Consider the following 21,620-nt stretch of genomic DNA (forward strand, 5'->3'; position numbering starts at 1 on the left):
ACAATTATCGGCTGAAGAAAGAAGCGGAATCCCTAGAGGCCAGGGGTCACCTCTATGAGAAACAAATAAACTGGAGAAAACAATTTTAAGCACCGATATTAATACATTTAGAGGGCGAAATTTAGTACAATTCTGCTTCTTGCAGGTCCTCTTGTCATAGCTCTAACGTCTAAAAGTTTGCATTTTTTCTTCGCTTCGTCAACAGCGCGGCCTATTTTTACTCGATTAATTTTATGGAAATCTCAGCGTAACTGATACTCACAAAATAAGTTTACCATAAAAGTTGTTATTTTGAAAGTGTACTTTGCGTAATGCATCCGCTTTAACCTTTGAACGTGCCGTTGTGAATAATAGTCCCAGAACTGATGTATCGTTAACCACCGCCTGATCACTCCTTTCCCCAATGCTTTTATGATAAACAGACTGCAATTTGTAAAGAAGTTTTCATTCTTAATATTATAAGAAAATAAAATTTCTACTTACATCTTACTTCCAAAAATAAATCTGAACTTTCTCCTTCACCCTCTGAATTTGTTGCTATGCATCTGTATCTCCCTCTGTGTTCTTTTTTAACTTTTTGAAGTACAAGGGATTGATTGGAGATAATAATACCAACTGAAGAATTACCGTAAAAGTTCCGCCCTTCGAAAAGCCAAATTAACTCTGTAACTGGTGGGTTTGAACGAATTGTGCATTCTAAGTACACATCATTGCCTTCTTTTATTGTGGAATACTTGATATTTGCTCCTAATTGCAAGTATACTTCCGGAGGAACTGAAAAATAAAAAAAATAATGGATTGAAAATCATATACAGGGAAGTAAATCAATGTATACAAATAGGCTTGCAATCATTTAACTATGTTCTAATATAAATAAAGCATTACATAACAGCATTTTTGATTAGAACTGTAGAATGCAAGATTCAGTTAGAAAAGAGCGATCTCATTAATAAGTTAAAAATTAACTTGGACTGAATGATGAACGAGTCGAAAATCAAGATTTCATCTATCATAAAACTAGGCAAAGCAATGTTCTTCTATTTGGCGTATATTTTATCAAAGACTCTATCAGTTTCGAGGCGATAGGACCAGGCTCTTTATCATCATGAGAAAACAAATTCTGCAAGGAAGGAGCTGTATTTGTACCGAAAGCCAAAATGTAAAATGAAAACGGAGGTCCACAAAAATAATAACGAAACTTTAAAAATTACACTAATATTAAAAGAGTTATAAAGAACTGGATTGGAAGTAAAACCATTAATGAGAATTAAATTTTTGTAAATGTGAAAAGCTTCAAATAAATCCAGTTCACCAACTGAAGAAGCTATCTGGATAGTTCTTGCAGATTCATGTTTCTTGATGCGACACTTTCACGTTCTTGGGCGATATATCTCAAACCACATAAGCAAGATATGCTATAAATTCCCCAAGAATTAAAGTCAGAAATGAAATTTTTTAAGAATCAAACAATGGATTTTACTAATAGTTGAAAGCATTTCTTGGAAATTGAACTTTTGGGAAAACCGATATTGTACTCCACATTCTCCTGAGGTTTTTCAGTACCCATATATACGTGTGTAGGAATAGGATAGCAGCAGAAAATGAAATTCCTTCGCACACCATTTCAGCAAATGCAACTAAGAAGTTCGTATTCAGAAGGAAGCAAATGCTGTTCACGCTGCTCATGGTTTGTGAAACAACGAAATTCTAGCGATCGTGCGCTGAGATGTGGATTAATTTATGCATAACGAAACACTCTCTTTTCTACTTCAAGTGCCTGTGTTGTTCATTTACGAATCTTTTACTTGTCTCGAAAGATCGAGTATCGCGCAATCGTTGATGTAGCCGTCCAAATATTTGGTGTTTCGGAAATTTCCTATTGATGTTGTACTTACTGTACAGGCCAACAGGGGCTAGCCCACAACAGTCGGTCGCTCCCTTTGCTAGATGGATATCTACTAACTCGGAACTACTGAAACCTTTCCTCCTATTTCGTCTGCGATTGATTGTTGAATGCCGAATTTGACACGAAGAGGTGTTACTTGTTCCCCAACAATGCCCTCTAACGAACTAAGAATGCATTTCTAACCCTACATTGTTATGTATTACTAAATCATCTTTCAGTAACCTACCTGTCTTTGAAGTTTTTACACGGTTAAGCGAATCAACCTGTATGCAAAATGACCTAAAACGAAAAGACCTAGCTTTTCATGTTTTATTTATCATTATGCAACCTTTCAACTACTGTACCCTTAAAGTACTCCCCTAGTGTCAATACACCGTTGTCATCAATAATTTCACTTTTGAAAGAATTGCTCGAAATCATTGTTTTCGATCGTTTATAGTATTGTCGTTATATTTTACTGAATTCTCGCTATGGACTGGACAAACATTTCCTAAAAGTGCTTTTAAATTTAGAAAAAGGAGAAAGTCTGCCTGGTCAAGTGAGAAGAAAAGAAAGGGTGATTAACAACCGAAGTGCGAAGTTGACGTAGAAGGTCATCAATCCTTGGATTTTTGGCAACAGAACTTCGTTCTTTAAACGCTGAAACCACTGATAGCACTACTCTTGCAGTCATCTTTGTGTGTTTAGTTAAGAAACTGGCACAATTCCTTGAACGTTTTGCTTAGTTTTATGCAAAATTTTATACAAACGCGTTGTTTCTCCAAATCGGTTCATTTTTGCATTCGCACTAATCCAATAAACAGTTTATGTACGACCTCACTCAGTCGGTAATTATTCGATATCTAACGTATAGATTGGAACCTCGTAAACGACAATATACAGCAGTATCTCCTGTAACGGTTACTTCCGAATACGAGCATCTCTATTTAAGGGACACTTCTGTTGGTTCAGGTCTAATTGCATAGGATATTTAATGTAATTACCTCTTATTAAGGGACGCAGAAAGGCAGTTTCAAAAATATAATAGAATTAGAGAAATAAATAAGAATGCAAATATTCTTTGTTACTAATAGTTTGAAGTTTCCAAGGTAAGTTTGTGCTATATGAAGTATAGTTTTGTGACAAGGATATAATAAAATGAAAAGTTAATTTTTCTTATTGGAAAACTGCTATTCACTAGTCAAAAGAGGAACAAGAATATTGAGAAAGTGCAAGTTATGGTGCAATCAAAAGAATTCAAAATCTAGCTATTCTTGCTACAGTTCTCAGCAGACAAGAAAACAGTGTAAGAACTTTGTAAGGCAATCCAAGACAAGGACGAATGGGAAAGAAAAGGTAGTGAGATGGCTGGATTATCTGCCAAGGCACAGTGTTGACAGAGTAAAAAATTCAATCATTCTTAGTTCTTTCGAGAACTGGGGAGCAACAGAAATGTAGTTTTGTACTCGTGTTATTTTTACATACTTTATCTAGCATGGCTTGAAAGAGGAAAAGCTTAATGTTAAAACAAAAGTTCATGTGATTCATGTATCAGAGATTGAAAAGCTTAGTTTGAAAGATTTAGGGCAAACATAAACCAACTTCATGTGCTAAAGGATAGAAAAGAAAAAAATATTATGGATTACTAATTCAAACGACATTCCAACACGAAAAAATTGAAGCATGGTGAAATTGATACAGTAGTATTCAATTGTTTTTGTTCTGCAACAGCAAACAATATTCATGTAAATGGAGTATTACTGCAGAAAAAGGCAAAATATGTTTTGGAAATTCTGGGGCTACAGAAGCATCAAATGAATGTTTAGACACATTTCAGAAAGGGCTTAACATTACGTTTAAGACTTAGCAGTGGATATGCAACTTGTAATAGACTAGATAAAAAAGATAAATGATGCTAAAATATATACATTGCAGATGAGAGATTATTTTATCGAATTTTACCTAATAAAAACCTTATACTTCAAAGGAGAAAAGTTATGATGTAATAAAATCTCAAAGAAATTTGCTACTTGGTTGTAACATAAAAGGAAAGTTTGAGAAACCACTTGTAATTGGATCGGTTAAAAAAGCAAAATACTTCAAACACAACTATCTAAAACCATTATCGAGTCATTGGCATCGGAATGAAACTCATTGATGACGCAAAGCAAATGGTCATAATGACTGATTGTTCCTAATGAAACAATGTCTGGAAAAATAGAAATATTCTGCTATTTTTGGAAAATTCGCCAGCCCCGCAACCAAATGTTAAACTGAAATTAGTGTTTTTCCACATAATTCAACATCAGTATTAAATCGTTTGGGCAAATACATAATTAGAAACTTCAAGGCTCATTACAGAAAGCTGTTTTTACTGCATATTATTTGCCAAGCTGCTTGCGCAAACAGAGATCAGCTTTCAAAATGCGTCAGTGTACTGAGTGCCATTCAGTGGATGACAAAGGATGTTAAATCCGTTTAAAAAATGTGTTCAGCCATTTTTTTAACAAAGCAGGCTTTGAAATTCCAGTTTCAAGTGCTCTCAGTGAAAATAAATTGTTTGAAATTGTCAAAATCAGTCGCGTGCTCAAATGGAAGAAAATTTAGAAATCGATGAAAACTTGTGTATTTAAGACACCACAAATAACATAAAATCTTTTATTTCAGATGTGGCTGATGATGCGAGCTTTAAGAAAAGTAGATTGAAAAGCAGTGAGGAAGATGGAAAGTGTTACGAAAAAACTATACATATGCTTTTAAAGCAGTGTGGTTTAACCTTTAGTTACCCAAGGGCCAATCAAACGTTAGTATAGAAGAGTGAGGGTCAGAGATATTAAAGAAAAAAAATTAATTACATATAAATCACTAGTTTAATATATCACTTTATTTTACAGTTTAGAAATCAGTGTGATGATTGTCACTGCTTTTTTGATACACGTTTATTAATGTTCACTGTAATTTTAAGAAGACAAAGTCTCAGGCTCGATTCCAGTGAAGCACTTTCAGCGCGATTTCTCGTTTTTGATTTAATTTGTTTGAGAGCGAAAAAGCGCTCTTTCCACAACTGTACACTGCCAACCAGCGATAACATTTGCAAAAAGAATTTATGAAGTTGTGGAAAACGTTTTTTTTAGAAATCAGTTTCCAGAAATGTTCAGTGGTATCACACTTTTTAGTCTGGTAAAATGGATCTGCCTGAAGATCAAAATTTGCATTTGAATGTCGCTAGGCATCTCACTTACTTCAATCTCCATAGGATTGTTTAACAGTGGAAGTTTTTATTTTAGGGAGTCAAAATCCTGGAATCTGTCCTGAAACTTTTTCTTGATACCAGTAATTATTTCATGAAACATTGAAACATTTGTGTCATTTTCTTCTTTCAGCTGCTGACAAAATGGGAAGTGTTCCGTATTATTTGCCTTCAGAGCAATCTGCATTACATTAATTATTTTGCGAAAACCTGCAATATGTCCATAAAGCTGAGCTATATTTTGTTTTCCGCCTTGTAGTTTCAAGTTTAAAGCGTTTAGATGGGTTGTTAATGGTCAGATATTCATGCCCAATGTTTTCGTTTTTGAGGAAAGCAAGAATTTTATTCCTCAACCTAAAAAACTGTTGCAGACAATTTCCAACATTTAGCCAGCGCACTTGACACTACAATGAAATATCCCCATACGCAGCATACAAATTGCCCACAAAATGCAATAAATGCTCTGCGCTTCTGGGCTTTGCCCTCCCTTATTAAATTTACAATATTTACAACAGTTTCATTATCTGAGCTTTATAATTTTTATTATTTAATTATTATATTTGTTATTTATTATTTAAAACAGTAAGAAGAGTCTTTTGTTTTTCCAAATATTTAACTAACATTTTTTTTTTTCCAGTAAAGAAGGGCAAGTGCCAACAAAAAAATGAATAAGAGGGCCGCGGGTTGGACCACGCTGCCTCAAAGCCTATCCCAATTAAAAAAATTGATGAATACTATGGGTGACAGACAAAGATTTAAGATCATATTAAGATTATCATACAAAGATTTAATATCCACATGGAAAAAAATATTTGTAATGAACAGACTTTTAAACAAACACAAGTTAACGAATTTTTTAAAATAAATCTCTGTAAGTACGAAACTCACTTGTTCATTTCATACATTTTGCAATAATTAAACATTTTTAATTAAGAATTTTAAATTTTCATTAACGTAGTAAGGTTATTATTTTAAAATAATCAGTTATTATGATTTTGAACTTTGCTATTACTTGTTCTTTCCGTATTACTCACCAGAATGCAAATTAGACACTCTTTATTCGAAGTTCAGACTTGGTTCGTGAAGGTGCAGTTGCCCCTCGCTCCCTATTTTTTGTCTGATTTTCTTGTGTTTTCGTCCTAGGTTTGATCAGATAGCGTGGCTCAGTAAAAGTAGGCGGCCAGTAAAACTCTGATTCAAATTCCGGTTACGACCACGTGCGTGCTGATAAGGACTACGTGTTTCTGAGACTCCTTTGCTTATGCTTTATTTTTTTTTTCTCCTTTCTAGAAATTTCGTCCTCATGATGAAGAGGGACCTTTAGCTGCCCTCGAAATCGAATGAGTGTTGTAATATACTTACGCTAAATACGAGGTTGTTATTGCGATTTTGATTTAAACTGATGATTGGGGATTTTAAGATAGAGCGAATTTCTGGCTTCTCGTGATTTCTACGTGTTAGTTTTTTGTCAACTCTGATAGTTATAATTATTCGGCTTCACATTCTATTGCTGCCGCCACTTTGATTTTGGCACTTCGGTAGAATTACTGAACCAAATTCGAGTAATATATTGTGTAGTCCCTGAATATTTTTCAACGTTTAACTTTAATTTGACTGCTCTGTTTAGTTGCTTCACCGAATTGTGGTTGATATTGTTGCACAACAGAGCATCTTTATATTCTAAATTATATTTAAATAAAAAAAAATATTAAACCTTCTCAAGACTTTGTAGTTACTTCAGTCACAGCGTTAATTCTCTGCATGTCTGTTAGAGTTGTTGCATTACTTAACATTACCAGATCAAGTGAAACCCTACTACTTCAAATTCAATACCTGTGACTACGTTAATTATTTATACATCATTTACTTAAAGTTTGATACAACCTGAATTTCTAATAAAATTACATTTTTTTTTAGTATGAAGTAATTTCTACTGAAGAAGGGACACCTCTATTTAAAAGACAAAATGCCTGGATAATATATATATATATATATATATATGAGAACTTTGAGTCAGAAGGTTTTCAAACCCTCTTCTAGGAAACCTCTGATGTAAATTTAAAACTCTGAATCTTTCTAGATTTTCTTAAATTCAAACTAAAATTTTATTTTATTCATATTCATTATTTAAATGAAAAATAATATATATATATTTCAAAATTTAATTTCTAAACATATTCAAATCATGAATCATTAGTTAAATACAAAATAGTATATTATAAAGGTCTGATAATGTGTTTTCTATTTTTTGTGACTTGTTTTCGCTTTCAAGAGCAAACATTCATTATTATTGATTAGAGTCAATCCTTAGTTTAACTTTTCAATAAACATATTTATTTGGGCATTTTCAGTTTCACTCATGTTCCTCAGTTTGCAGGTTGGGCAATTTCTCATGCTCTCAAAGCAGTCTTCAAATGAGAAAAACGTTTGCCCGCATGAATAAATTGACCTAAAAAGGAAATCAAAGCCGATCAAATTTACCAGGCAAAAAATATAATTGTTTGTTGTGATGTGAATAAATTTTTACGTTTATAACTCAGCGAATTTTATTCTGATTCTGATTCTCAAGCTTCCTCTAATACACAACTACTTTCCTTTTGAAGCGATATAAAAAGATAATTTTTTTTAGAAAAATCGCATGCATTTAACACAAATACAATTTTTCTTAGATTATTATACTACATTAATTCAATGTGACACTGAAATCCATTTCATTTATGACAATGGTCGCATGTCTTAACCCGCGAACACGTATTAATAACAACATTTATTTTAATAGAAACTAAGATTTCGATGTATGCATGGGCATCAGTACGATGTGTGTGGGCAGAAAAAAGTAAGGCCTAGAAAAAAGACTTTTCTGACTAATAATTATGCATTAAATTTTGAATTACCTTTCACGTAAAATGAGATTATACTTACAATGTACGTTGAGGTACCAAGTGTCTTGCATTACAGCATGCTGAAGTGCAGGATTTTCTGCTTTACAGACCACCATTTTCCCATTGTCATCAACTCCTGGCCTCAACGTTAAGCTGCTGTATGTAATGTTCCGACTGTTAGGAATGGATTCTTTACCACTTTGTATCCTTTTGTTATCCAACCACCAAGAAATCTTTGCTGGTGGTCTCGAACCAGAAGTTTCACAATTGAGCCGTAATTCATCACCAGCTTTCAAAGGACGATGGAGAGTAGTTATTCTGACGTACAGAGGACGCACTTGTTGAAATAGAAAAAGCAAATATTTTATTCCCGATAAGAAATATTTACAAAAAATACGTAAACGTAAACTTAAGAAGCAAATGTCCTTAACTAAGAAACTAAAATTTCCGATTACATATTAAACAATTAATTTAGAAACATAAAATGCTCCTCTTTCCGTTGCTTTTTATCATCTTATATCATTAAACTTACAATACTTCCAATGATCGGTTAGAAATTTCCATGATATCTAGCTCATTTGAGGAAATGTAAATGATTTACAGAGCAATACAAAACGCAGAGACAGAGCAATACGCAAAGATTGACTTCGTTTTAATTCTTATGTAAGCAGTATGTAATGCACAATAAATAAATAAATAAATAAATAGTATTTCAAAAATAATAAATGCAAAACAATTTCAGAAAATATGGTTTGAAAATCAAAGAAAGTAATTGCAAATAAGTGATGTATAAATTACACGTACAAAGGCAAATAATGTGTGTGATACTTCAACAAGAACAACAGCATAATAATAATAATAATAATAATAAATCTGAAAGCTTTCAGATTTTATATTACGCCCAAAGGGGCGTAACGTTTTAACGTTTCGTGTGTTACCTTTCATTATAAATATTATGTTCTTCGCACTTAAACCATAAAATTCAATTCAACAGCAGTATCACAAAATGTTTAAAAAGAGCATATCTTTAGAATTTACGATAGTCTCAAACACTGGAGATAAAAATGCTTTTTTTGGAAAAGTGCTACTTTTGCTCGGTTTAAAAAACCATTCAGTTTATTAAAAAAAAATCGTTAAAGTTTTAAAAAAACATGAAATTGATAATGAAAAAAATTCGAAATTTTTCGGCTTCCAGATGCCATATTCGAGTGGAGGACTACGTTATTCAAAATCTGCAAGCTGTTTCTTTCTTTTTTTTTTCAGAATGCGAGAAACATACATACATTTCAGGCAGATTTTTCATTATTTCATTTCTTTAAATACAATGCAGAGCTCTAACATTTGATGGCAACAATTTGAAAAATATAACGCCGTTTTACAGTGGACGACGCAAAATACCAAAAAGAAATTAACAACCCTTCTGGGCAAATTGTTCCTTCGGGCTAAAAATAAATAAGCAAATAAAATAAAAGTATTGGATAAATGTACAAACCAATTTCATTTGCTGTTCTGAGAGGAATTCCCTCGTAATTTAAGAAGCATAACCATGAATCAATTTCTTTGAAAACGAATTACAACCAAAAATGAACGACAATTCTAATGAAGCAACTACGAGATTAGGAACTTATTTATGTTGATGCAGTTTTTTCAAGTCGCGTTGCGTAACTTTGGTCTAAATTATTTATATCATATTTTGCATACATATTGTATGATCTTTGAATGTTGGAGAAAAAATAAAAATAATTAATTTACATTGTAAACTATCTCAGGTTCTTTACATAAAGGACTTACTCTTGACTTGGATTTTCAAGCACACGTTTCTTCATTTTTTTTTTTTCGTTCTTTCTTTTAAGATTATTTTATTTTCATATTTTGGAAGATGAAGTCAAACCTATTTTTGTATATCTGTACTTTATATATAACTTTATATTTATATTACTTTATATTATACTTTACTTATACTATATTATATATATATATATATATATAAACATACATGGGTAATATAATTTAAAAATTATATTACCTATGTAACAAATTTAAAAATAGTGAACTTAACCAATAATAAAATTACCAATAATTAAAGACATATTAAGCTGAATTTAATAAAATAAAAACAACATATATTTTTACTCTTCAAATCTGAAATTTCGAGCAACGTTAATAGTGTTCAGATTGACATTTATAACCTTTTATAACTATAAAATCAAAGTTAAAATCGTATAAGACTGCTAACGGAAGTAAAGAAAATTTCTAAACATTAATAAATAAATAAATAAATAAATAAATAAAATAAAATAATTTTATTTCTTATACTAAAACCTAACCAAAGGCAAGACGTATGTAACGTAATTTCTAAAATTAAAACTTACAGTTTAGATCTATCTGAATAGATTCAGATAATGGCTTAGTAAGATTTGTATTGGATGCTTGGCATGTTAATTCTACAAGAAGATCTGACCTTCGAAGCTCCAGAATGACCAGTTCATTCCTGATATAACTTTGGGAAGCTTGGTTAAATGTATCATCCAAAAGCGACTTATTTCGCCACCAGGTTACAGAAGGAGATGGACTTCCTGAAGGAGAAAGATTTGTCATAAATTTTACTAAAATAACATTTATTATTATTTATTTATAATAATAGAACTTTGATAAATAAAGGAAGGTTCATTAGACTGAGTGTTAATTAACTAAAAACGTATAAGAATTTAAGCCATTCCTTCCATTTACAACTTTCAATTCAGTATACATACAGCTAGGGATAGGATAGGCTAGCTATGGATAGGATACAGATAGTGTATCGGATATAGCTAGGGCTATACAGCTAGGGTCGTATACATACACCTAGGGATAGGAAGATTCATGATTCGATTCCCGGTGAAGGTGAAGTTTATTTTCAAGAACAATGCTACGAGAAAACAATTTAACAATTACAGAAATTCTAATAATTATGAATATAAATCTGAATTATATCCTTTATAAATCATTTTATGATTAAAATTAAAATTCAACTGATTTTAAAATCGTTATACTCAATAACCGGACTCTGCAGCAGTGCAAGAATTTCCTATTTGTATTTAATATGTAATAATTTCGTCTAGTGGAACTATGTCGTCCTTACAGCATACATCTTTCTTTAGTCGATATCGATGAGTTATGACAACGTTTAATTTAAATAATAATTGGTACGTCTTCTAAATTTGAAGATGCTGTTAATATTTTGCGATATTAGATATACGACAGACAGAAACATTAATATTTAGAACACTTTGATAGATAAATCATCTTATAATAGACCTGTTTGTTGGATTATGTCAAGTATACAACAAATATTCCTTAAGCTGGTAACAATTGTAATTAGCTAATGTACATTATTCTCATTAACTGAAAATGGAAAGTACTAGCTTTCTAATCGACGGAGGAGACTTCATTTAAATAACATTTATTTCCTCACCAATGGATGTAAACTTGGAATATTTTTCAATTTACAAAAGAAAAATGCACGATTAATATACTGTGTAACAGAAAAGAAAATAAATTAGCCATACAACGAATTTCACTTTTAAATGGTATATAACTTTTCGTATTTTAAAACTTTGAAAATTTTGCATTTTGAACTTAAGGGGAAGACAAAGCTATATTTTATCTGTGATGGGAAGGTTTGAAAGTAAAGATCTTGTATTTCAATTGTACTAAAATGTTGTTTCCTCATTGCAGTTTATGATAACATCAGTTTGGATAAAACAAAAGACTAAAAGACTTCTAATATTTTTCTATAAAATAATAATTTACTTTCAGGTACCTTTCACTTCGCTTTTTACAACACAATCATATTTAGATTGGTTTCGATTGTTTTATTGTAGCAAAGGAAGCGAGGGCTATCTCCGTAAAGGAAGTCGTGCCTTCGTGGGAGAAATTCTAAGGGAAACTGGATTATACCTATATTACATAATGAAACATCACGAAAATATCCATGGAGCTAGGTCGTTCGCTGGGATTTAAACCCAGATTGAATTATGATCCCAGATCGAGATAGGATGAACAGTGTTCAGCGACCTTACGCATCAGACACGGGTAAGCATCAACAATGTTTAGAATAATGTAAGTACAAATCCTTCCTATTTTTTTAATTTGGCAAGAGACTTGGCTATAAAAAGGTATAACAGCTTAGAACATTGTTGGAACTTCTAACTGAAAGGTTAGGTTAGGTTATTCAAATATGGCAAAGCGGGCGAGGATTTTTTGTCTGAAGGAAAGGATGCTTTCGTGGCTGACGTTATAAGGGAAGCTGGCCCACATTCACCTTACACATAGGGAATACCATTAAACCAACAGTGCAACCAATCATGTCAGCTAGGTTTGAACCCTTATCGAACTACCAGTCTACAGCAATCTTGACCGTTCGGCGCTTATTAAGGCCTTGACTGAATATGCTACAGCAAAAAGTCTGATTTTGAATTTCCCTATAAGTGAATTCTTAGTTAATTAGCCTCGCCGTTGCGCACTACCGTGCTGACACCCCATGATGCGTCATTATCAGCGAACCAGTGTGCAATCGAGACATCAGTGACTGCAATGACCATTGATATGAGATTCTTCGAAAAGAGGTTGAGGTCAATGGAGGACATTGCACTGACTTACCGTCACCGTTGCGCACCGCCAGACAGTTTGCCAGACTCGTTTTACCAGAAATTTCACGGATTGGAATAGAATCGTTTTCAGCGATAAGTTTCGCATCGACCTGAGCCCCGATGGCCCGGAAAGACGTGTCTAGGTCACCGGTGGGATACTTATCTGACCGTTATCTGCATCACAGCCTGTCAACTAGGAGTTATTGGTGTCATTTCCTTTCGTAACCGACCTCTTTTCGTTGTCATCCATGACACACTTACAGCATGACCGTATGTCCACCAATTTCTTCAACACGACAAAGCCCGTACGCTGACGATATGCCTTTCTATTGCTTGTCTTCGTGCTTTTCCAACCATTCCAACCCTGGCCACCGCGATTGTAAGATTTCATCCCAATAGAGCACGTTTGGGCTCTAATAAGCAGGTATCTCCGACAATCCCTGGGCCACGCTGATTTAACTAGGCATTTATAACATATTGTTACGTTATTTTCTTTCTTTACGTTCGTACGGGGTTTGTGTGGATTTGAAGTGAATAAGGACGACACTTGATGAAGTATCGAAACACACTTTATTTACCAATATTCTCAGGACAGCTCCAAAATCACTTTTTCAGTCGTCGAACTGTTATAAACACGCTGACACGTTCAGCGACTCAGCCTTCGCACTGCCAGGCAATAACGGTGGAGACAGCTTCACCGCAAAGCACCAGAGTACAGCTTCCGACTCTGTTTGGTCGTTCTCGAGACTCTCCACGTGATACACTCGACGATACACAAGAGTATAACTCTCGACTCAGCACAGTCTAAGACAAAACTCGACTATGCACTAAATGACTCTCTCGATGCACTCAACGACCAACTCGGCGCTAGACTTCGAGACATTCGCTCAATGACTATCAGCTCGCTAGACAAGGCACACACACTGACTGCGGACCAGCAGGGTTTATACAGCTTTCGGCTTGTGTTCGGGAACATTCTGGGCTAAACCGGTAAGAATTCGTTCCAGAAGGTTCTCCAACCGTCCATGGTATATCGCCAATTTTGTCCCCAAATGTCACCAAATGGTCGATTTCTCGCCAAATGTGGCAACGCTGACCTCCTTTGCCATTTTATGGCACCCCTAAACTGCTTTTCGGAGAAGCCATCTTAACACGCCTGTACATTTCGTAACAGTATTATATGACAAGCCAATGTCATAGGAAGACACCCGTCACCTACATTATTCAATATCCATCCGTATAACAGCTTGCTTCAGAGCCAGATGTAGGCCAAAGTTTCGTTTTTTTTTTTTTTTTTTTTTTGTTGTTGTTATTATATCTGTATTTCTTCAATAAAACATTCAGTTCCTATGATACTAGTGGAGTCTCATTTTCAATAAGCGTTCATCACATCTACTGACTTTCGTTCCATTCAGATCACTTCTTGCCGCTCACTTCTATGTTTATAGTGTACTTTAGTGTATATTAAATTTCTGTGTACATGATAATTTGCCAAATTGAACAAGATTTACTGCCTTTAGTTAATTAGTTAATGAAATTATCTAATTAATGAATAAAACTAAAATCTTGTATAATACAGTGTTCACAGCTCTACAGTTTATTCACATAAGTGCCAAAATATAACAGAACTTATTATACTAATTTTACCTATATAAAATCATTAATAATTTTTTAAGACTTACATTTAAAGAAATGATTATTAGGCGTTTGTATATTTTATTTGAACCATATTTCAGGGTAAACTATTAATATGCATCTGATAGCTTGTATGATACATTTCAAAGATAACCATTAAATGATTTCTCAGAAGAGGGTGTAGATTATAATCAAAGCAAGAATTCTTTCTCTCGTCATTTCTTTTGGGAGGTTTCGGTTGACATATAACTAAAAGCAATCATGAGAAGCAACAAAGACAAATACGACATATAAACAGTGAAGTTAGCTTCAAGAATAAATATACAAATATGTACACCTATATTAATCAATATACAGCCGTATAACAGCTATGAAGATATAGCTGTTATACGGCTGGATATAACTATGAAGATATATGCAGTCAAAACTATGGAGATATATGCAGTCATAAGACTTGTTGGACAAATTATCATTAGAAAAAACTAGAATGAAATATAATACAATAAAACAGATAGAAACAAAATAAATAAGAATAAAAAAAAATCTCGTGACATCTACAATCACTGTCGTGGATAAGCCATTGTGATGTATGAAGTAAGATGCATGCCCCCCTTCCTGAGACCAGATTTGAGTTTTTTTTTTATTTTTTTTTATTTTTAATTATATATTTGAATTTCAGTCAGTCTCAGAATTTCAGTCCATGAAAGTCGTCTCTTAGATATTTCTAAGTTTACTGTTTCTGACAATATTATTCGCTTAAGCTGAGACAACTTCACTTGATGCAAGAAAGATATGACTTCCTCAATGTTTGAGACTGAACACTTTGCCTCAACAATTTGAAGCCTCACGCGGCTACCAAAACGGTCCCAATCGAACGCCTCGATACTAGTACAGCTACAATGGACAACGATCTTCACTATTCCCATCCATAGGCAAATAAAAAAGCAGTGTTCTTCAGAGTAAATAATTCCAATTAATAAATATTGAGGCAATCGCCACACGAAATCATGTCGCTAGCCTACGACAAATGCACCATCTCAGTAATATTATATTGCGAAACATCTGTTTACTTTAAAATAATGATCTTCCAAGAAATTTGAGATTATTGTTTTTCAGCCTCATTGATTCTATATTATTCATTTTTCGACTTTTCCGATTGAGCAAAATTTTGGTTACACATTTACATACACCAATATTTCATTAGTTGTGAATGTTGTGTAAACATACAACGTAATTAAATTTTAAGTATGCCATTTAAAAATCAATCATAATTAACAAAAAACTAATCAGTGCGACGGGATTTCCTTCTAGTACTCAAATGAAACACTTAATTTTGTAAATTAAATTAAAGCTGTTAATCATCTTCTATAAATTGACCTAGATACTTTACTATGCTCTAAGATAAATGGCTACCTGTTGAAATGACATTTGATTACTCTTTTTCATTCAACGGATCAAATCGTTACAAGAATAATCATTGAAGTTTATTTTTTGGCTGTCTAATCGTTTCAGGAAGCTAAGAGATAAATGTTAAACCAGCGTTATACTGAGTGATTACTAGAAAATTTGCAGTACCTGTTTTTCCTACTTATTAATAATCAGATCTATTTTAATTTTCTATCTATTTTATTAATAATAATACCGTTACCAACAATGAAATTAAAATGCGATTTCATTAAATGAATACTTTAATGAAAGAAATGCATCGAATTAATACTAAAGAATTTCTTTAATTTGGTCTTTTAACATTGTTTACATCGAAACATGTTAAAATAGTATTTAAAACTGGTAACTGTTTTAATGACCCATTTTTACAACGTATTATAACTAGTTTAAACAATGCAGTGTTATATTTTGGAAATTGTATTGAACTGTAAATATGTGAAGTTGCTTTGATGAAACTAACGGGCGCGATGTAATCTAGGATAACATTTCCTGCAGGAAAAATTGCTTACGTTAATTATTTCTGCTACCAATTGTAATAATTCTTCCTTAAAAGGTACAGTTATATAGTAAAGAAACGTATAAACAACTATGTTCAACAAGACAATAAAACTATCAAAATAATTGCTCTGAAATTCAGTATCAATGTAAAATCCTGAGTAAAGTAGAAATTAAATCTTACAGGTATGTATCACATGATTTTAATACACTCTCACAGTTGAAAATTAATTAGGCTACAAAGTTTCTTTTTCTTTGCTCTACATCTTAAACACAGTGCAACTAAAATTTTAATTAATCGCAGCTCTGTATCAATGAACATAATGTTAGTGTAATTTCATAGCCGTCTCTTTTTTTGAATTGTACTGCTTCGTTGATTGCTTTTTTAAAATCAAATTTCAATCTACTACATATCAAACTGTATCGACATTAAAGAGTTAATTATTAAAGTACTTGCATATGTTACTAAGTTTGGGATAGATATGTTATTATGATTAAATCTAAATAAAATAATGTAATTATTACACTATACTGCATTAGCTTTAATTATATAAAAACTTCATTTATAAAAACATTAACTAAAACACGCATCAAATATTCACGATACTTCATACGCATTTGTAACATACCATCAATTTCACTAACTTCCTAACAATTCAATAAATTTGCAGGACATATTAGTCTCTAATACCTTCTCAGCGATTTAATTTCAGAGCGCTTTAATCAATGACCTTAATTTACTCACGATTCCACAAATTATCTGCGGAAATTTTAATAACTCCCTCCTAGCAATACATAGAAAATTCCATAAAGACTTTAGATAAGGTAATTTGAGTAAAATGCATAACCTCTCACCTCCATCTGCTTCGCAAAGCAATGCGAGATAAGCACCTTCGTCATAGGGTCCTGCTAAACCTTTTAACCTTTGTCCTCGGTCATCCATAATCAAAACCGATCGGGAAGGTACTAAAGGAAAATGAAAATGAGAAAATATTATTAAGCAGACAATTAATAAAGAGTAAATAGCATTTTGACACTCGACGGAAAAAATTGCTTCTTTTCAAAACAGACCGGTTAATTTCCTTCCTATCATTTGATAAATTATAAGAACATTAAAGGAAATCGATTTATTTTAAATCCAATTTTACCAGTATTTGTATGCCTAGCATATATATATGGTAACTTTCTGGCGTGCTTACTAAAATTTATCTTCTAATTTCCTTAATTTTGCAGCACAATGTTCAAACTTTTGACCTAAATTGGTCTTTTTTCGTTTGTTCTTACAACCTTACTTATAATAATATATATATATACACATATTATCTTAAAAATCAAGAACTGAATTTGAAGACCTTCCACTTTTTCCGAAGATTTAACTATGTAACACTTTTAAAACGAAGAATTATTTCCGAACAAAGCCTGTATAAATCTAGTAGTTTAAATGTAATATATTAAGCATATTTTGATATACATGAAAAAGTAATGTCTATAACATAACTGTTATATTTTTTAAAAACCTGATTTGGGCACCACAGGGCTTCCTTGTACGGCTTTTAAAATTATACATTTCTTTTGCTGCACTTCATTTAAACATTTTTCATATTTCTTCATTTAAACATATTCTAAATTAATAGATCCCTCATGCCCAATTGGAAAATAGCATCAAAAGCTGCCAATTTTGAAGTTCAATATCTCGGTCACCTCTGTGTCACGGGAGACAGACGTGTTATATTTTTATTTTATCTGAATCGGAATATCATTCTCATTTTTTCTTCTTTTATTTTTATTTTATTATAACGAGTATAAAATTTACCCAAATATGGGCAAAGAAACGGAAGACCGTATTAAAATTTAGATTGCCCCCAATTTTTTTTTTTTTTGAATTGAAATTGAAAACATAAATATATTTTATAATTTGAAACACTACTGTAATTATATTTCTATGACTAATGATTGCGAAAATAAAGGCCGGGTAAGGAATTTCAAGCAGGATGAAGGGATGGATATATATATATTAGATATCTTATATACACTTTTGGCACTAGCGATTGCGATAGAAATGGAGGCGCACACCTAGGCTCTAAAGCAGTCCCATACAGAAAATTTCAGCGTTTACGGCTAAAATTTCAGCTTTTTGAGTCAGGCGAGATACAAACGTCACGAAAAAAAAATCTCCTTTGAACCCATTTTATAAATTGATTTTGAAATATAGATACTTTATTATTTCCGAAAATACAGACGTCATACAAGAAATAGGCAAAATGGATCAGGGAATGGTCAAAAAGTATATTTCCTTTGAAATCTGATAACCAAATTTTTTTGCGAATACAGTACTTCTTTAATTCTTACAAGGAAGTAAAAATGTTCTCCTATGCGGTATTATATAATACAAACAGATAGAAGGTTCATATTGTAAGAATTCAGTTTGTGTTGTACCATACATGTGTATGTATGTGTAAATCAGATACGAGTTACATGAAAATGAGTTAAAATTTCGTAACTAGCATTTGTGTTCCTAAAAAAATAACGTAATACATTTCTACGCAAAGTCTTATTACATAATGCTGAATTACAGAATACATTCTAATTTCTGTGACATAATATTCTGAGACTGCTTGCATATTAGCTTATAATTTAATATTGGTTAAAGCTTCAGAAATAATTCATGAAAGTTGGATTAAAAGAAATCATAATAAAACAGTAATCATAGTTAGAGCTCGCAATTTTAACATAGCTTGTATTTACTTACTAATTATATTAAGCTTCACTATTCGAACTACCGTCCTTGATCTCCGAAATTCTATATTGCAGCGGTAGTAACCTTCATCTTCTATGCTTACAGAATCTAGCCTGATCGTAGGTGGTGTTTTGGATACATCAAAATAAGATCTTTCAGCATATGCTGCAACTGGAAAATGTTTTGGGTTATCTCTTGTTCCCTTGCGGAAATCCAGTGTATAAATTGGTACTCTTTCTTGGTCCCTGTACCACAGCATCAAAGACACCAATTCTGGATCACTTGGAAGAGTGAAATTACAAGGCAAATAGGCTTCTCCTCCAGCCACGGCTTCGTATTCGGATATAGGTAAAGGTACTAGAAAAAGAAAGAAAAATAAATAATTAATTACACATCTCGGAAAATGTTTTCTTTCATAATTAAAATACTAATACGGCCATTATCAAACAATTATTCATTTAACTGAAATATACCTCATATGACTGCATATAATATGACTCTTAAAGTCAGAATTTTTTCTTACACTTATAATGAATAAAAACATGCGCAAAATATTAAATCGCACGGTTTCAGTTAAATGTACTAAATGTTAAAATTATTTTAGCTACCGTAGTACTTGCTGGTCATGTGAAATTAAAATTAAAATAAGGGGCATGCCGGATTTTTATTGGAAATTGTCATACAGTAATTAAAGAAAAGTGAAAGCTTGATGTCCTAATATAATTCTCGGGGATGTACCGCACGATATTAAATTTAATTAAATTCTGAAAGCATTGATATCATATATTGCACTGCGTGCGGACAATCACCATCTAAGGTGCAATTATAACCACCTTGAGTGATAAAATTTAGTGATTTATGACATAGTTAATTTTATTTTATTATTATTTTTAGCGATTTATGACACACTGTAAACAGATTTTCATTACCATGCATGAATAAAAGATAAGAGAAAATTCTTTAAACAGTTACCACTTCCATTAAATTACTATACACGTAACAATAAAATAAAACATATAACAAGAACAAACATACAAAAAAAATTTAGTACTTCAAGAGAAAAATCACAAGAATAAAGACATTTTTCAAAATTTATAGAGATATTAGCACTTCACGAGATGTGTCACTTTACTTACATGCACATTTATCATAATAAACATCTATAAAATATGAAGTACATGTAAGTATATGTTATATAAGAATAAATGTTCTTAATGAGGAACTTGTATTTTAATGAGGATTTAATGAGGAACTTGTATAAAAGGTTTTTCATACATTTTTAAATTGTTCGATAATGATATTGTTTGTGAACAGCAAACATAAATATACAATTTTTCTGTAATTTATCTAGCATATATCAAACCCAAGCTGAATATAATTGCATATATTCGATGCAAATTCCATTCTAATACAGCAGAGAGATTACAGCTAGAAGAATTGAAGACTAATTATATGCACCAGTTGTTGTTACTTATGCTCACTTGTCTGGAAAGTAATATCGTCTCAAGGCCATGAAATTCCTTGTGGCAAGGAGAGCAAGATAAGCCTGTAATTGAGCACTTTACAGGTGACAGTGCGATTTAGCTCAGCTCCGCCCTCAATTTTGATGGAGAACACCCCGAAGGGACGGGTCCGAAGATCTCTCACCCTGGTCCCTCTCCATCAAACCGCACGAGAGGACTTTCGGCTCGCAGAAGTTTTAGAGTGCCACCATGCCGCACTGACACTATACATTTGCAAACATCCATGCCTTATCCGGGATTCAAGCCGGGGCCCTTCGTAGCGGCAGTCAGCGACGCTAACCACTTTACCGGTTGGGTGGCATCTGCACAAGGTAGTAAGCAGGTATCGTTATGTTAAAATATTAATTAGTGAATATTGAATTCATTTATGGAAAACTGAATGCAATGCTGGATTTACGCAAGCCTCAATTAACACAAACAGCTTAACAGTCGGATGGTAAAGTTCTTGTCGTGCAACCTGGACGTCGCAGCTTCTGAAAACAAATTTATGCCTGTTATATTTTCTAAGATAATCATACTCATTTTGATGCGCTAATATTTTTTGAACTTGTCTTATTTTTATACCACACATGCTTGGGAAGTTTGAATTTCTTTTATATATCATATGCTTTGTTAACTATTCACATATATGTATCAATGCACTGAAAATGTTTCATTGACAGATACGTTCTTGCATTGCTATACACATCACTTGTTTGGTAAATTACTACATCGCATCGCAGAGATTAGGAACAATACCCAGCCGTAAGTTTTTACATTTACTGTACAGTAAACTACATTTATATTGTACTATTTGCTACTGCAATATTATACTTTTCTACATCCAGAAATAATCTGTTGCACTTAAAATACTTACTTCTGATAAAATGTGGCATATACTCTTAATCTGAGATACTTTTTGCCTTATGTATAGTTTCCATTCGTAGCAATGTTTTAATACACTTATACTTGAAAGAAAAGAAACATGCCCAGCCAGCGAAACATAAAATTAGTAATTCAACAACCTTGAGCATACACTATAACCTCAAGGATGTTGTGTAATGAAAGTATATTGTGATTTGAGGCATTAATTTGCTTAATTTATATGATGCAGCAAATGTGCTAATCACTTAAGACGTTAAAAATGCGGAAGTCGG

General features: G+C 32.5%; 1 protein-coding gene across 1 annotated transcript in view; it reads right to left on the reverse strand.

Moving 5' to 3' along the window:
- LOC118182238 (adhesion molecule nephrin-like) overlaps positions 1–19,897 on the reverse strand; it is a 324,602-nt gene extending 304,705 nt beyond the window's left edge. Inside the window, exons 1-6 of the mRNA XM_035351562.1 lie at positions 19,891–19,897; positions 18,974–19,318; positions 17,080–17,190; positions 10,390–10,593; positions 8,058–8,354; positions 484–774 (exon numbers count right to left, since the gene is read on the reverse strand). Of these exons, the coding sequence (XP_035207453.1) occupies positions 484–774; positions 8,058–8,354; positions 10,390–10,593; positions 17,080–17,190; positions 18,974–19,318; positions 19,891–19,897 (1,255 nt within the window). The remainder of the gene's footprint in view (positions 1–483; positions 775–8,057; positions 8,355–10,389; positions 10,594–17,079; positions 17,191–18,973; positions 19,319–19,890) is intronic.
- Positions 19,898–21,620: the final 1,723 nt, after the last annotated feature.

Source organism: Stegodyphus dumicola, chromosome 4 (genome assembly GCF_044657685.1).
Source record: "Stegodyphus dumicola isolate Sdum_Otavi_A_Nest chromosome 4, ASM4465768v1".
NCBI classification, from domain to species: Eukaryota; Metazoa; Arthropoda; class Arachnida; order Araneae; family Eresidae; genus Stegodyphus; species Stegodyphus dumicola.